Source organism: Capra hircus, chromosome 9, assembly GCF_001704415.2.
Source record: "Capra hircus breed San Clemente chromosome 9, ASM170441v1, whole genome shotgun sequence".
In the NCBI taxonomy this organism is placed as follows: domain Eukaryota; kingdom Metazoa; phylum Chordata; class Mammalia; order Artiodactyla; family Bovidae; genus Capra; species Capra hircus.
The window spans coordinates 52,438,725-52,452,655 of NC_030816.1; the positions used below are offsets into that span (position 1 = coordinate 52,438,725).

General features: G+C 38.8%; 1 protein-coding gene across 2 annotated transcripts in view; it reads left to right on the forward strand.

The window, feature by feature from the left end:
* The window catches only part of CEP162 (centrosomal protein 162), a 95,552-nt gene that overhangs the window by 13,779 nt on the left and 67,842 nt on the right, over nt 1-13,931 (forward strand). For both annotated transcript variants that reach the window (XM_005684719.3, XM_018053180.1), the window contains 3 exons: nt 1,199-1,345; nt 1,677-1,857; nt 3,073-3,140. In XM_005684719.3, coding sequence (XP_005684776.2) covers nt 1,199-1,345; nt 1,677-1,857; nt 3,073-3,140 — 396 coding nt within the window. The remainder of the gene's footprint in view (nt 1-1,198; nt 1,346-1,676; nt 1,858-3,072; nt 3,141-13,931) is intronic.

Genomic DNA, 13,931 nt, shown 5'->3' on the forward strand with positions numbered 1-13,931 from the left:
ATCAGATCTTGGTTTTGGTTGTATTAGTCTCTTGTGAGGTGGGTTAGTGTGGGTCACATCCCTGAGTCCAGCTTCAGAGCCCAGCTAGACCCCTGGACAGATGCCTCAACAGCACTCCTACCGTGGCATGTGTATTTTCGTCTGAAATCTCCTGATTTTCTCTGTGTTGAAGTTATGAGACCCATAAAAAACCATTATTCACACAGAGCCATAAAATAATTTGACTTTGAACCCTTTCCAGTAGGACACCAAGTAGGAAATTGAAGTCAGAATTTGTAACTTATTTTGATAAGGCTTTCTTCTAAGCAAAAGTGGTGTTTTTCTAATCTCAGTCTTTATATCATACATTATAGTTATTTTTTCCATATATCAGTTTTTTACAACAGGTATATACTGCTAGGATAAAGAAAATTTGATATTGTATAACTTTTCCAGTATTTTCTAGTGCTTTTAGAATGAAGAGCAAAACCCTTTCCCCAGCCTGTGAAGATGAGCATGGTCCGACGATTGGCTCCTGCCTTAGGCTTACTTCCCCCAGGCTACCCTCACTGACCTTTTTGCATTCTTGCCTGTGGCCTGCCCTCCCATTTTTGACCCTTGGACCTCCTTGTTCCGCAGCCTGGAGTTGTCTCCCTTCCTTCCTTCCTTCATGGAAGGCAGGAGATATCTTTCAAGTGGCATGGTTTATGTATTAAGTACTTGTGCTTCAGAATAATTAATTTTTAAAGTCTTGATGCAAATTTTTAAAATCTTCCATTGGGTAAGATTCACACAGTCAAATAGAATTATAATTTTCCTTTTGTGAATTTTTCACCTGATTAATTTTTGTTTCATATAGCTGATTTAGCTACTGTCTCCTAGTATGAAAGTGAAAGTGAAGTTGCCCAGTCATGTCCAACTCTTTGCGACCCCATGGACTAGTAGCCTACCAGGCTCCTGCCTCCATGGGATTCTCCAGGCAAGAGTACTGGAGTGGGTTGCCATTTCCTTCTCCAGGGGATCTTCCCAACCCAGGGATCAAACCCAGGTCTCCCGCATTCCAGGCAGACGCTTTAACGTCTGAGCCACTGGGGAAGCTGGTATAACTCATATAATAGCATAACAAGTCTAAGCTGGTATAACAGTATTACTATGTTGGCATAGTGGTCAACACAATGCTCTTAATGTAAATATCCAACTATGTTAAATCCCATCCCAGGACCATTTGGGACAAATGTAAGCTATTTGAAAACAAAGAAGACTTCTCAGCCTGTTATGGAAACAGAAGAAGAGTCTGCTGAAAGGATTCAGTTTCTTAAGAGCAGTGGAACCTCTATCTTGAGTATTGACAGCTTAGAAGCCAATGGTAAGAATTGTGGGGGATATAAGTTGACAGGTTAATTATGATGCTTATAATCAGAATTTTTAGAAAAATTAACTCTTAGCTCTCTTGGAGCCTCTTTCACTGAAGTGTGTAGACAGATTTGATATCTTCCCAGAAGGTTTAGAATTACACCTCTGGAGAATCCATATAACCTTATATATTATGAACACAAATCTATGTTTGGTCGTAAAAGAATAGGTAAAATATAGATTTCTTTTTAAGTTTTGCTATATAATTTCAATAAATGCAGCATTAAAATTAATTTCTTTAAAATTATATATGTTAATGAAATATATTTGTGCTTTCTATTTAGAGATAGTTTCTGAGCTCAATCATAGTGTTCTCGGATTGGGACTGGACACGTTAGAAGAGCAAGAGGAAAAAGAACAATTTTTTGCCAGGCTTGAGAAAGGCTTAACATCATCCATTGATTATTCAAGGTTAAATAAGGAATTGGATTCTAATGACTCCATACATTTTAAAGCTTTACATAGGTAATGTAAATACAATATAAACAAATCATTAAATAATTTTTGTGTCTTTCTATATTTTTATAAAGCTAGTATATGCATGTAATTAAAGGGTAAACATTATAACAGGCAAAATTTAAATCTTTTTAAATTCTATTTTCTGTTCATTATTTTGATCAGGGTGTGTGTCTTTATGAGTGTGTAGAATATGATTGGTATATATATTGACTGGAATACATTTGTATTTGAGCCTCTAGATACCTAAAATTTCATGCATGATATATTTTTGAGGTAAACAGCATATTGTTGAATAGACCTGATCAGCAAGGTAATCTATTAAGCATCTTCTACAGATAAAGTGAGTCCAGGTAGCTATTAGAAACTCAGGGGAGGGACTTCCTTGGTGGTTCAGTAGTTAAGACTCTATGCTTCCAACTGCAGGGGACACAGGTTTGATCCCTGGTTGGGAAGCTAAGATCCTGCATGCTGTGTGATATGGTCAAAATTTTTAAAAATAAGGTAGGAACAAAAAGGGAAAGAGGAACCAGGGAGCAAAGACAGATCTGGTTTGTGTCCTACCTTTGTATATGGTTCACCCTAAAGATTCTCTGGAAACCTCACTTATCCTGGAAATTCTACTAGTTTACTGAGCTGGTGCCTTGTGCATGCCATAGACCTTTGGCATTCTCAAGATTTGTGAGACCTGATATCTTTAATATCCTCAGTTTTAAGTTTTCCATCTAATTTTGAAAATTATAAATGGAAGTCAGATTATAAGTTTAAGATTTTAAGAACACCAAACTACAATTAAATTAAGGGTTAGGAAACTCATACTTCTGGTCATTAGAGTGCCTGGTCTCCTCAGGATGCTTAGTTCTTACAGACAGTGGACAAAGCAGTGACTGTCATGAACTACGTAGGGTCTGAGATTTTTACCCTACTTGCAAACTAAACTGTGATTTTATGGAGGCTGACAGTTAACAAGGATTCTTGGGTCAGAAACAAAATGACTTTCTGTTGACAAAAGCAGAACCCCATATTTCGTCAGTGGCTGCAGTTTCAGGCTTGTAAGATCCTTCATTTTTAAAACATTGCCTTCATAGTTTCCAGATTTTTAGCTTTTGCTAGAACAAGAGTACTTAAGAAGAAATACGTATTACTAAAAGAGATTTTAAAAAAATATTCACAAAAGATTGCATGGAAATACATTATTAATGTGTGATATTAAATATTTTCTAGTAATCAAGCTAATATGGAGCTAAGTGAAGATAAACATGAGCATGAATCAAAACATGAAGAACTGGCAGGTAATTTCAGTGGTTTTAAATTTTACACTATTTGAAAAGATAATATAGCTTTCTCCCCCCTTTTTAAAATTAATTTAATTAATTAATTTTTAAAATTTTACGATACTGTATTGGTTTTGCCATACATTGACATGAATCCGCCACGGGTATACATGAGTTCCCAATCCTGAACCCCCCCTCCCACCTGTCTTCCCATATCATCCCAGTGCACCAGCCCCAAGCATCCTGTATCCTGTATTGAACCTAGACTGGGGATTCGTTTCTTACATGATAGTATACATGTTTCAATGCCATTCTCCCAAATCGTCCCACCCTCTCCTCCCAGAGTCCAAAAGTCTGTTCTATACATCTGTGTCTCTTCTGCTGTCTCAAATACACGGTTATCATTACCATCTTTCTAAATTCCATATATATGTGTTAGTATACTGTATTGGTGTTTTTCTTTCTGGCTTACTTCACTCTGTATAATCAGCTCCAGTTTCATCCACCTCATTAGAACTGATTCAAATGTATTCTTTTTAATGGCTGAGTAACACTCCATTGTGTATATGTACCACAGCTTTCTTATCCATTCGTCTGCTGATGGACATCTGGGTTGCTTCCGTGTCCTGGCTATTGTAAACAGTGCTGTGATGAACATTGGGGTACACGTGTCTCTTTCAGTTCTGGTTTCCTCAGTGTATATGCCCAGCTGAAAAGATAATATAGCTTTTAATAAAGACATTGATAAGAGAGGGCTTCCCTAGTGGCTCAGCTGGTAAAAAATCCACCTGCAATGTAGGAGACCTGGGTTTGATCCCTGGGTTGGGAAGATCCCCTGAGAAGGAAATGGCAACCTACTCCAGTATTCTTGCCTGGAGAATTCCATGGAAGAGGAGCCTTGTGGGCTACAATCCATGGGGTCGCAAAGAGTCGGAGACAACTGAGCGACTTTCATTTTCACTTGATAATACAATTTTATTTTTAATTATTTTTCTCTTATATTGGAAAGAGCTTGATCAGGTAGAGTGAGTTGCCTGTGTCACAAATGGAGCTACTAAGAAATTGTTGTAAGAGCAGGACTGTTTTGTTTGTTGGGAGTGGATAGTGGACCTGTTGGGAAGACAGAAAAAGGAATTTTTGTCCTAGGACCCAGGGAATATGTACAGCCAGGACAAATACCTCCAAAGCATGGTTAGGGAGATACATCTTTTTCTGTCTTTTGACTTTAAATGTGTCTGTGTTTTAATATTTTAAGTGGTTTTCTTTTAGTAGTATATAGCTGGGTTTTAGTTTTATATCCAGTCAGACAATCTCAGACTTTTAGTTGAAATGTTTCTGCCCTTTGCAGAAAGATATTCATTGGTATGGTTATTTACTGTTTTGCCATTTGTTTCTTTCCATCTTTTTATTGTTACTGCTTTTGTGCTACATTTTATTGGGTTGAGTATTTGTAGCATTCTGTCCTAACCCTTCTTATGGCTTGTTAGTTGTACTTCTTAGCTGTATTTTTTTATAGTTGCCTTATGATTCACGCTGTGCCTGTGCATCATTACTTCATTAGAGCATACTTTAAAATAGCATTATGCCACTTTATATGAATTTTAACAGTAGTAAACTTCCCCCAGCCTTTTTGCCATTTTTGGCATATATTTTTCTTCTATATCTCTTAAAACCGCACAGTACAGCAGTATTAGTGTTCAGGCAGTCTGAGCGCAGGTTGGAAAAGAATTTCCAGACATAGAGCATTTCAGAAGGAAGTGAATTTATTAAGAACAAAGAGCAGAGATAAAGTGGGTACAGCAAGCAACAGTGGGCTGACAGATGGAGGAGTCGACAGTTTTTGTGGGTTAATAGCCAATTTTTATAGCCTTAAGACAGAATTCTTGCTGGATGGTTGGCATTAGGTGATGAGTTGGGGCACTGTAGGCTGCTTACTGGAATGAGCATCTTTGTGTAATTGGGGGTCCAGAAGCTTGATAGTGATTATCAGAGTGCTTTTGACAAGGTTACAAAGGGGCTCAGTCAGCTTCGGAGGTGTCCTTCTGTGGTGCAAGGTTTCGCACCTCTGGCCTTCGGGTCAACATTATTACTGCTTATAACAAACTATTAAATCTTATACATAATATAAAAGTCTATATTTATACTTATTCACATAGTTACCATTCCCAGTGAATTTTTTTACTTTTTACTTTGAAAGGAATCTTTAAAATTTGTTTTTAAATTAAGTTAGAATTAACATATATAACTTATTAGATCAGGTGTACATCATGATAATTCAGTATCTGTATACATTGTGAAATGTTCACCATAATAAGTCTAGTTAGCATCTGTCACCTTCAATTCAGTTCAGTCACACAGTCGTGTCCGACTCTTTGCAACTCCAATGACTAGAGTACATTAGGCTTCCCTGTCCATCACCAACTCCTGGAGCTTACTCAGACTCATGTCATTGAGTCGATGATGCCATCCAACCATCTCATCCTCTGTCGTCCCCTTCTCCCGCCCTCAATCTTTCCCAATATCAGGATCTTTTCCAGTGACTCAGTTCTTCGCATCAGGTGGCCAGAGTATCAGAGTTTCAGCTTCAACATCAGTCCTTCCAGTGAATGTTCAGGACTGATTTCCTTTAGGATGGACTGGTTGGATCTCCTTGCAGTCCAAGGAACTCTCAAGAGTCTTCCCCAACACCAAGGTTCAAAAGCATCATTTCTTCAGTGCTCAGCTTTCTTTATAGTCCAGATCTCACATCCCTACGTGACTACTGGAAAAACCAAAGCTTTGACTAGACAGACCTTTGTTGGCAAAGTAATGTCTCTGCTTTTGAATATGCTATCTAGGTTGGTCATAACTTTTCTTCCAAGGAGCAAGCGTCTTTTAATTTCGTGGCTGCAGTCACCATCTGCAGTGATTTTGCAACCCCCAAAATAAAGTCTATCACTATTTCCATTGTTTCCCCATCTGTTTGCCATGAACTGATGGGACCGGATGCCATGATCTTCATTTTCTGAATGTTGAGCTTTAAGCCAACTTTTTCACTCTCTTCTTTCACTTTCATCAAGAGGCTCTTTAGTTCTTCTTCACCTTCTGCCATAAGGGTGGTGTCATCTGCGTATCTGAGGTTATTGATATTTCTCCCAGCAATCATGATTCCAGCTTGTGCTTCTTCCAGCCCAGCATTTCTCATGATGTACTCTGCATAGAAGTTAAATAAGCTGACAATATACAGCCTTGACGTACTCCTTTTCCTATTTGGAACCAGTCTGTTCCATGTCCAGTTCTAACTGTTGCTTCTTGACCTGCATACAGATTTCTCAAGAGGCAGGTCAGGTGGTCTGGTATTCCTATCTCTTTCAGAATTTTCCACAGTTTATTGTGATCCACACAGTCAGAGGCTTTGGCATAGTCAATAAAACAGAAGTAGATGTTTTTCTGGAACTCTTGCTTTTTTGATGATCCATTGAATGTTGGCAATTTGATCTCTGGTTCCTCTGCCTTTTCTAAATCCAGCTTGAACATCTGGAAGTTCATGGTTCATGTATTGCTGAAGTCTGGCTTGGAGAATTTTGAGCATTAGTTTGCTAGTGTGTGAGATGAGTGCAATTGTGTGGTAGTTTGAGCATTCTTTGGCATTGCCTTTTTGGAGGATTACAGTGAAAACAGACCTTTTCCAGTCCTGTGGCCACTGCTGAGTTTTCCAAATTTGCTGGCATATTGAGTGCAGCACTTTCACAGCATCATCTTTGAGGATTTGAAATAGCTCAACTGGAATTCCATCCCCTCCACTAGCTTTGTTCATGGTGAGACTTCCTAGGCCCACTTGACCTCGCATTCCAGGATGTCTGGCTCTAGGTGAGTGATCACATCTTGGTTATCTGGGTCATGAAGATCTTTTTTGTATAGTTTTTCTGTGTATTCTTGCCACCTCTTCTTAATATCTTCTGCTTCTGTTAGGCTCATACCATTTCTGTCCTTTATTGAGCCCATCTTTGCATGAAATGTTCCCGTGATATTTCTAATTTTCTTGAAAAGATTGCTAGTCTTTCCCATTCTTTTGTTTTCCTCTGTTTCTTTGCATTGATCACTGAGGAAGTGGTCTTATCTCTCCATGCTGTTCTTTGGAACTCTGCATTCAAATAGGTATGTTTTCATTTTCTCCTTTTCCTTTAGCTTCTCTTCTCTTCACAGCTATCTGTAAAACCTTATCAGACAACCATTTTGCCTTTTTGCATTTCTTTTTCTTGGGGATGGTCTTGATCACTGCCTCCTGTACAGTGTCATGAACCTCTGTCCATAGTTCTTTAGGCACTCTGTCTATCAGATCTAATCCCTTGAATCTTTTATTACTTCCGCTGTATAATTGTAAAAGATTTGATTTAGGTCATACCTGAGTGGTCTAGAGGTTTTCCTTACTTTCTTCAATTTAAGTCTGAATTTGGCAATAAGGAGTTCACAATCTGAGCCACAGTCAGCTCCTGGTCTTGTTTTTGCTGACTGTATAGAGCGTCCTCATCTTTGGCTGCGAAGAATATAACCAGTCTGATTTTGTTATTGACCATCTGGTGATGTCCATGTAATTTCTCTTGTGTTGTTGGAAGAGGGTGTTTGCTATGACCAGTGTGTTCTCTTGGCAAAACTCTATTAGCCTTTGCCACCTTCTGTCACCTTACATAATTGCAAAAAAATTTTTTTTCTTGTGATGAGAAGTTTTAAGATCTGTACTCTAAGCAGCTTTCAAATACTTGCGATCTACTATTATTCTGAGTTTCTATCTAGTGGTATTTTTCTTCAGCATGTAAAACCTCTCTAGCTTTTCTTACAGTGCAGGTCTACTAGGAATTAATTGTCTCAAGTGTTGTTTCTGAAAGTATATTTTGCCTTTGTTTTTGAAGAACAATTTTGCTTGATGCAAAATTGTAGGTAATTTATTTTCTTTGAGCACTTTAATAATTTCCTTCTGTTGTCCTCTGACATTTCTCATGAGAAGTCATCTCATGAGTGATTATGTGATTTTTGTGTATATAGTGTCTTTTCCCTCTGTTTGAAAATTTTTCTCTTTAGTAAGTTTTGTGGCAATTTGGTTAGGATGATCTTGGTGTGCTTTTGTTACGTTTATCCTGTTTGGAGCTGGTTGAGCATCAGTTGATCTGTTAATTTATGGTTTCCATCAGAGTAAATGTTTGTGCCATTAATTCTTCAAAATCGTGTCTGGCTTCCCTTGCTTTCTGATCCTAATTGCAAATATGTTAGGAAGTTAAATTTTGTCCCATAGGTCAAAAGACTGTCATTTTTTAAAGCTTTTTTCCTCTCAGATTTAGTTTTATTGCTAGGTTTTCAAGTTCATTAATCTTTTTTTTCCTTTAATCTCTTGTTATTCATTGTTTTTAACTCTAGAAGTTTCTTTTGGATCTTTCTTTTTTCATTTCTTTTAGTATATTTCTTCATGTTCTTTGCTTTCAAGTCCTGAACACTGAGTGTATTCTGTGATCTGAGTATTTCTTTATTTCTGGGTCTCTTCTAGTTGTGGTGACTTTCTCCTCCTTGTAATTCTAGTAAATTTTTAATCGAGTGTTGAATGTGTTGTAGATTTTTACATTGTTGAAATGAATCTTAAATTTTGTTTTCTTCTTTTCAACAGTGTTGAGGTTTGTTCTGGCGGAATGGTTGATCTTTTCAGGGCTTTTCTTCTGCTTTGTTAGGGGAAGTCCAGAGTAGCCTTACTTTAGCAGAGTTTGACACTGCTACTGAGACATTGCCCTCTTGATATTTTCACTGGATGCACCTGCTGAACAACAAGGATTTTTTTCTACTCAAGCTGGTTAGAGCTTCAAAATCACCTTTCCCTGTGCAACATATGGAATTTGTCCACCTTCCAACATCCCACTTGTTCTTTGGTCAAACTACACTTAAATGATTAGTCTGCAGGAGAGACTCAAGGGGGTCCCCTGTAGATTTCTAGCGCTTTGTTTCTGAAAGTCACTCAGTGGAGTACAACTCATTGCAACCCCATGGACTATCGGGTCCATGGAATTCTCCAGGCCAGAACACTGGAGTAGATAGCCATTCCCTTCTCCAGAGAATCTTTGCAACCCAGGGATCAAACCCAGGTCTCCTGCATTGCTAGCAGACTCTTTACCAGGTCAGCTTCCTTCCTTTATCACTTGCCTGCAGCTTACCTTGTCTTTTCAGGACTCTTACCTCTGTTTTCTTAACACAGTAAGACTGTCCTGATCTCCCTGATCCTGCTTAGCACTCCATGATGTATGCACCTTCTAGTAAATGTAGACTCAGCTCACTTGTTTTTCTTTCTTAAGAATCATATTTTTACACTGCTGATTGTTCAGTATCTGAAAACATTTGTTTCATATACTTTATACATTTTATGCTTTATTTTGGAATAGGAAACAACAATCCTCTCCAGTATTCTTGAAAATTACTCAGATAGAAGAGCCTGGTGGGTTACAGTCCATGGTGTCACAAAGAGTTGGACACAACTGAGTATGCATGTACTCATTATTTACAAAGTCCTCAAAATCCAACATGGTACAACTGAAATCTCTAGATTCCATCATACTTAAAATTTATCAGCCAAATATTCTAACAGAGAAGGAAAAAATATCTCCAAAATGTATCTTTTAGATCTTTTACATCAAGAATTGTTTGCTCATTTTCTATTTATGCAAATTGTATTTTCAAAGTTACAGATATGGAGTATATTAGTAGAAATCCCTAAAGTTGAATGTGCAGTGTCTTCCGGTCAAACAGATCAGAAGTGTAAAAATTGTTGTTGTTGTTGTTCAGTCACTCAGTTGTGTCCTATTCTTTAAGACCCCATGGGCTTCGTATGCCAGGCTACCCTGTACTTCAGCATCTCCCAGAACTTGCTCAAACTCATGTCCATTGTTTTGGTGATGCCATGCAATCATCTCGTCCTCTCTCATCCCCTTCTCCTGCCTTCAGTCTTTCCCAGCTTCAGGGTCTTTTCTAATGAGTTGGCTCTTCACCTCAGGTGGCCAAAGTATTGGAGTTTCAGGTTCAACATCAGTCCTTCCAGTGAATATTCAGAACTGATTTCCTTTAGGATGGACTGGTTTGATCTCCATGCAGTCCAAGGGACTCTCAAGAATCTTCTCCAACACCATAGTTCAAAAGCATAAATTCTTTGACGCTGCACCTTGTTTATGGTCCAACTCTCACATCCATACATGACTGCTGGAAAAACCACAGCTTTGACTATGTGGACCTTTGTTGGCAAAGTACTGTCTGTACTTTTTAATATGCTGTCTAGGTTTGTCATAGCTTTTCTTCCGAGGAGCAAGCGTCTTTTAATTTTATGGCTGCAGTCACCACCTGCAGTGATTTTGGAGCCCAAGAAAATAAAAAATAAAAATTAATATTCTCATTGTTTTCCAAACAGTGTGAAAGAGCTGGTGGATATTATTATCTCTGATATTTCTCATATGAGAACCGCCTTCTCAACTGGGTTTTATTCATCCTTTTTATATGAACTTAATTCCCCTTACTGTTTCTTTTAGAAATTGCTGATTCATTGTTTTCCTCCCTTTTATTTCTTGTCTGTCTGATTTCTCTCTGTGTCTACCAGTGGCATTTCCTTCTTGCTTCAAAAAAATTCCTGAAATTGGTCTTTTATATGTTAGATAGTAATATTTGCCTACAGACTATTCCGTTACTAAGTACCAACAAAATGTGGTTCTAAAAAGTACGCATTAGATTAGTACTTTTCTTGAATAATATTTGGCTTTATTAACTTTTAATTCAGATTAAGTAAAACATAAGCTATAATACTCAGTTCATTTCAGTCCAGTCGCTCAGTCATATCTGACTCTCTGCGACCCCATGAATTGCAGCACACCAGGCCTCCCTATCCATCACCAACTCCCGGAGTTCACTCAAACTTATGTCCCTTGAGTCTGATGCCATCCAGCCATCTCATCCTCTGTCATCCCCTTCTCCTTCTGCCCCCAGTCCCTCCCAGCATCAGAATCTTTTCCAATGAGTCAACTCTTTGCATGAGGTGGCCAAGTATTGGAGTTTCATCTTTAGCATCAGTCTTTCCAACGAACACCCAGGACTGATCTCCTTTAGAATGGACTGGTTGGATCTCCTTGCAGTCCAAGGGACTCTCAAGAGTCTTCTCCAACACCATAGTTCAAAAGCATCAATTCTTAGGCGCTCAGCTTTCTTCACAGTCCAACTTTCACATCCATACATGACCACTGGAAAAACCATAGCCTTGACTAGACAGACCTTTGTTGGCAAAGTAATGTCTCTGCTTTTCAATATGCTATCTAGGTTGGTCATAATTTCCTTCCATGGAGTAAGTGTCTTTTAATTTCATGGCTGCAATCACCATCTGCAGTGATTTTGGAGCCCCCCAAAAATAAAGTCTGACACTATTTCCACTGTTTGCCCATCTATTTCCCATGAAGTGATGGGACCAGATGCCATGATCTTCGTTTTCTGAATGTTGAGCTTTAGCCAATTTTTTCACTCTCCTCTTTTACTTTCATCAAGAGGCTTTTTAGTTCCTCTTCACTTTCTGCCATAAGGGTGGTGTCATCTGCATATCTGAGGTTATTGATATTTCTCCCGCCAATCTTGATTCCAGCTTGTGTTTCTTCCAGTCCAGCGTTTCTCATGATGTACTCTGCATATAAGTTAAATAACAGGGTGACAGTATACAGCCTTGATGTACTCCTTTTCCTATTTGGAACCAGTCTGTTGTTCCACGTCCAGTTCTAACTGTTGCTTCCTGACCTGCATACAGATTTCTCAAGAAGCAGGTCAGGTGGTCTGGTATGCACATCTCTCTCAGAATTTTCCACAGTTTATTGTGATCCAATAGTCAAAGGCTTTGGCATAGTCAATAAAGCAGAATTAGATGTTTCTCTGGAACTCTCTTGCTTTTTCCATGATCCAGCGGATGTTGTCAATTTGATCTCTGGTTCCTCTGCCTTTTATAAAACCAGCTTGAACATCTGGAAGTTCACGGTTCACGTATTGCTACCCTGGCTTGGAGAATTTTGAGCATTGCTTTACTAGCGTGTGAGATGAGTGCAGTTGTGCGGTAGTTTGAGCATTCTTTGTCATTGCCTTTCTTTGAGATTGGAATGAGAACTGACCTTTCCCAGTCCTGTGGCCACTGCTGAGTTTTCCAAATTTGCTGGCATATTGAGTGCTGCACTTTCACAGCATCATCTTCCAGGATTTGAAATAGCTCATCTGGAATTCCATCATCTCCACTAGCTTTGTTTGTAGTGCTTTCTAAGGCCCACTTGACTTCACATTCCAGGATGTCTGGCTCTAGGTGAGTGATCACACCATCATGATTATCTTGGTCAGGAAGATCTTTCTTGTACAGTTCTGTGTATTCTTGCCACCTCTTCTTAATATCTTCTGCTTCTGTTAGGTCCATACCATTTCTGTCCTTTATCGAGCCCATCCTTGCATGAAATGTTCCCTTGGTATCTCTAATTTTCTTGAAGCGATCTCTAGTCTTTCCCATTCTGTTCTTTTCCTCTATTTCTTTGCATTGATCGCTGAGGAAGGCTTTCTTATCTCTTCTTGCTATTCTTTGGAACTCTGCATTCAGATGCTTATATCTTTCCTTTTCTGCCTTGCTTTTCGCTTCTCTTTTCACAGCTATTTGTAAGGCCTCCCCAGACAGCCATTTTGCTTTTTTGCATTTCTTTTCCGTGGGGATGGTGTTGATCCCTGTCTCCTATACAACGTCACGAACCTCATTCTATAGTTCATCAGGCACTCTGTCTGTCAGATCTAGTCCCTTAAATCTATTTCTCATTTCCACTGTATAATCATAAGGGATTTGATTTAGGTCATACCTGAATGGTCTAGTGGTTTTCCCTACTTTCTTCAATTTAAGTTTGAATTTGGCAATAAGGAGCTCATGATCTGAGCCACAGTCAGCTCCCAATCTTGTTTTGGCTGACTCTATAGAGCTTCTCCATCTTTGGCTGCAAAGAATATAACCAATCTGATTTCGGTTTTGACCATCTGGTGATGTCCGTGTGTAGAGTCTTCTCTTGTGTTGTTGGAAGAGGATGTTTGCTATGACCAGTGTGTTCTCTTGGCAAAACTCTATTAGCCTTTGCCATGCTTCATTCCGTATTCCAAAGCCAAATTTGCCTGTTACCCAGATGTTTCTTGACTTCCTACTTTTGCATTCCAGTCCCCGATAATGAGAAGGACATCTATTTTGGGTGTTGGTTCTAAAAGGTCTTGTAGGTCTTCATAGAACCATTCAACTTCAACTTCTTCAGCATTATTTGTTGGGGCATAGACTTGGATTACTCTAGATAATATTTGGATAATACTAACAAAGATAAATTATTACTGCTCAACATAATGGCTAAGACTAACATACAGTGCATATTATATAACACTAACTCTTAAATCTCAGCAATTCTCTGAAATAAATATTGTTCCTACTTTGTAGCTGGGAAACATGAGGCAAAGAGTTTGTGACTTGCTTTTGGTTCTACAACTGAAAAATAGTAGAATCAGAAGTTGAAAACAAGTCTTGTGGCTCTGGTCATGCTACAAGCATTATGCCACAGTATCTGAACTGTTTCTGTACTGCTTCTTTGAGGTGACACAAGCACTACGTCCTCTTCCATTGATTTTAGAAAGTTCCCGAATCCCAAGTAGTTGTTTAAGTTCATGTCATACTCTCCTGGAGGACTTCCCTGTAGCTCAAATGGTAAAGAAGCTGCCTGCAATGCAGGAAACCTGGATTCAGTCCCTCGGTCGGGAAGATCCTCTGGAGAAGGG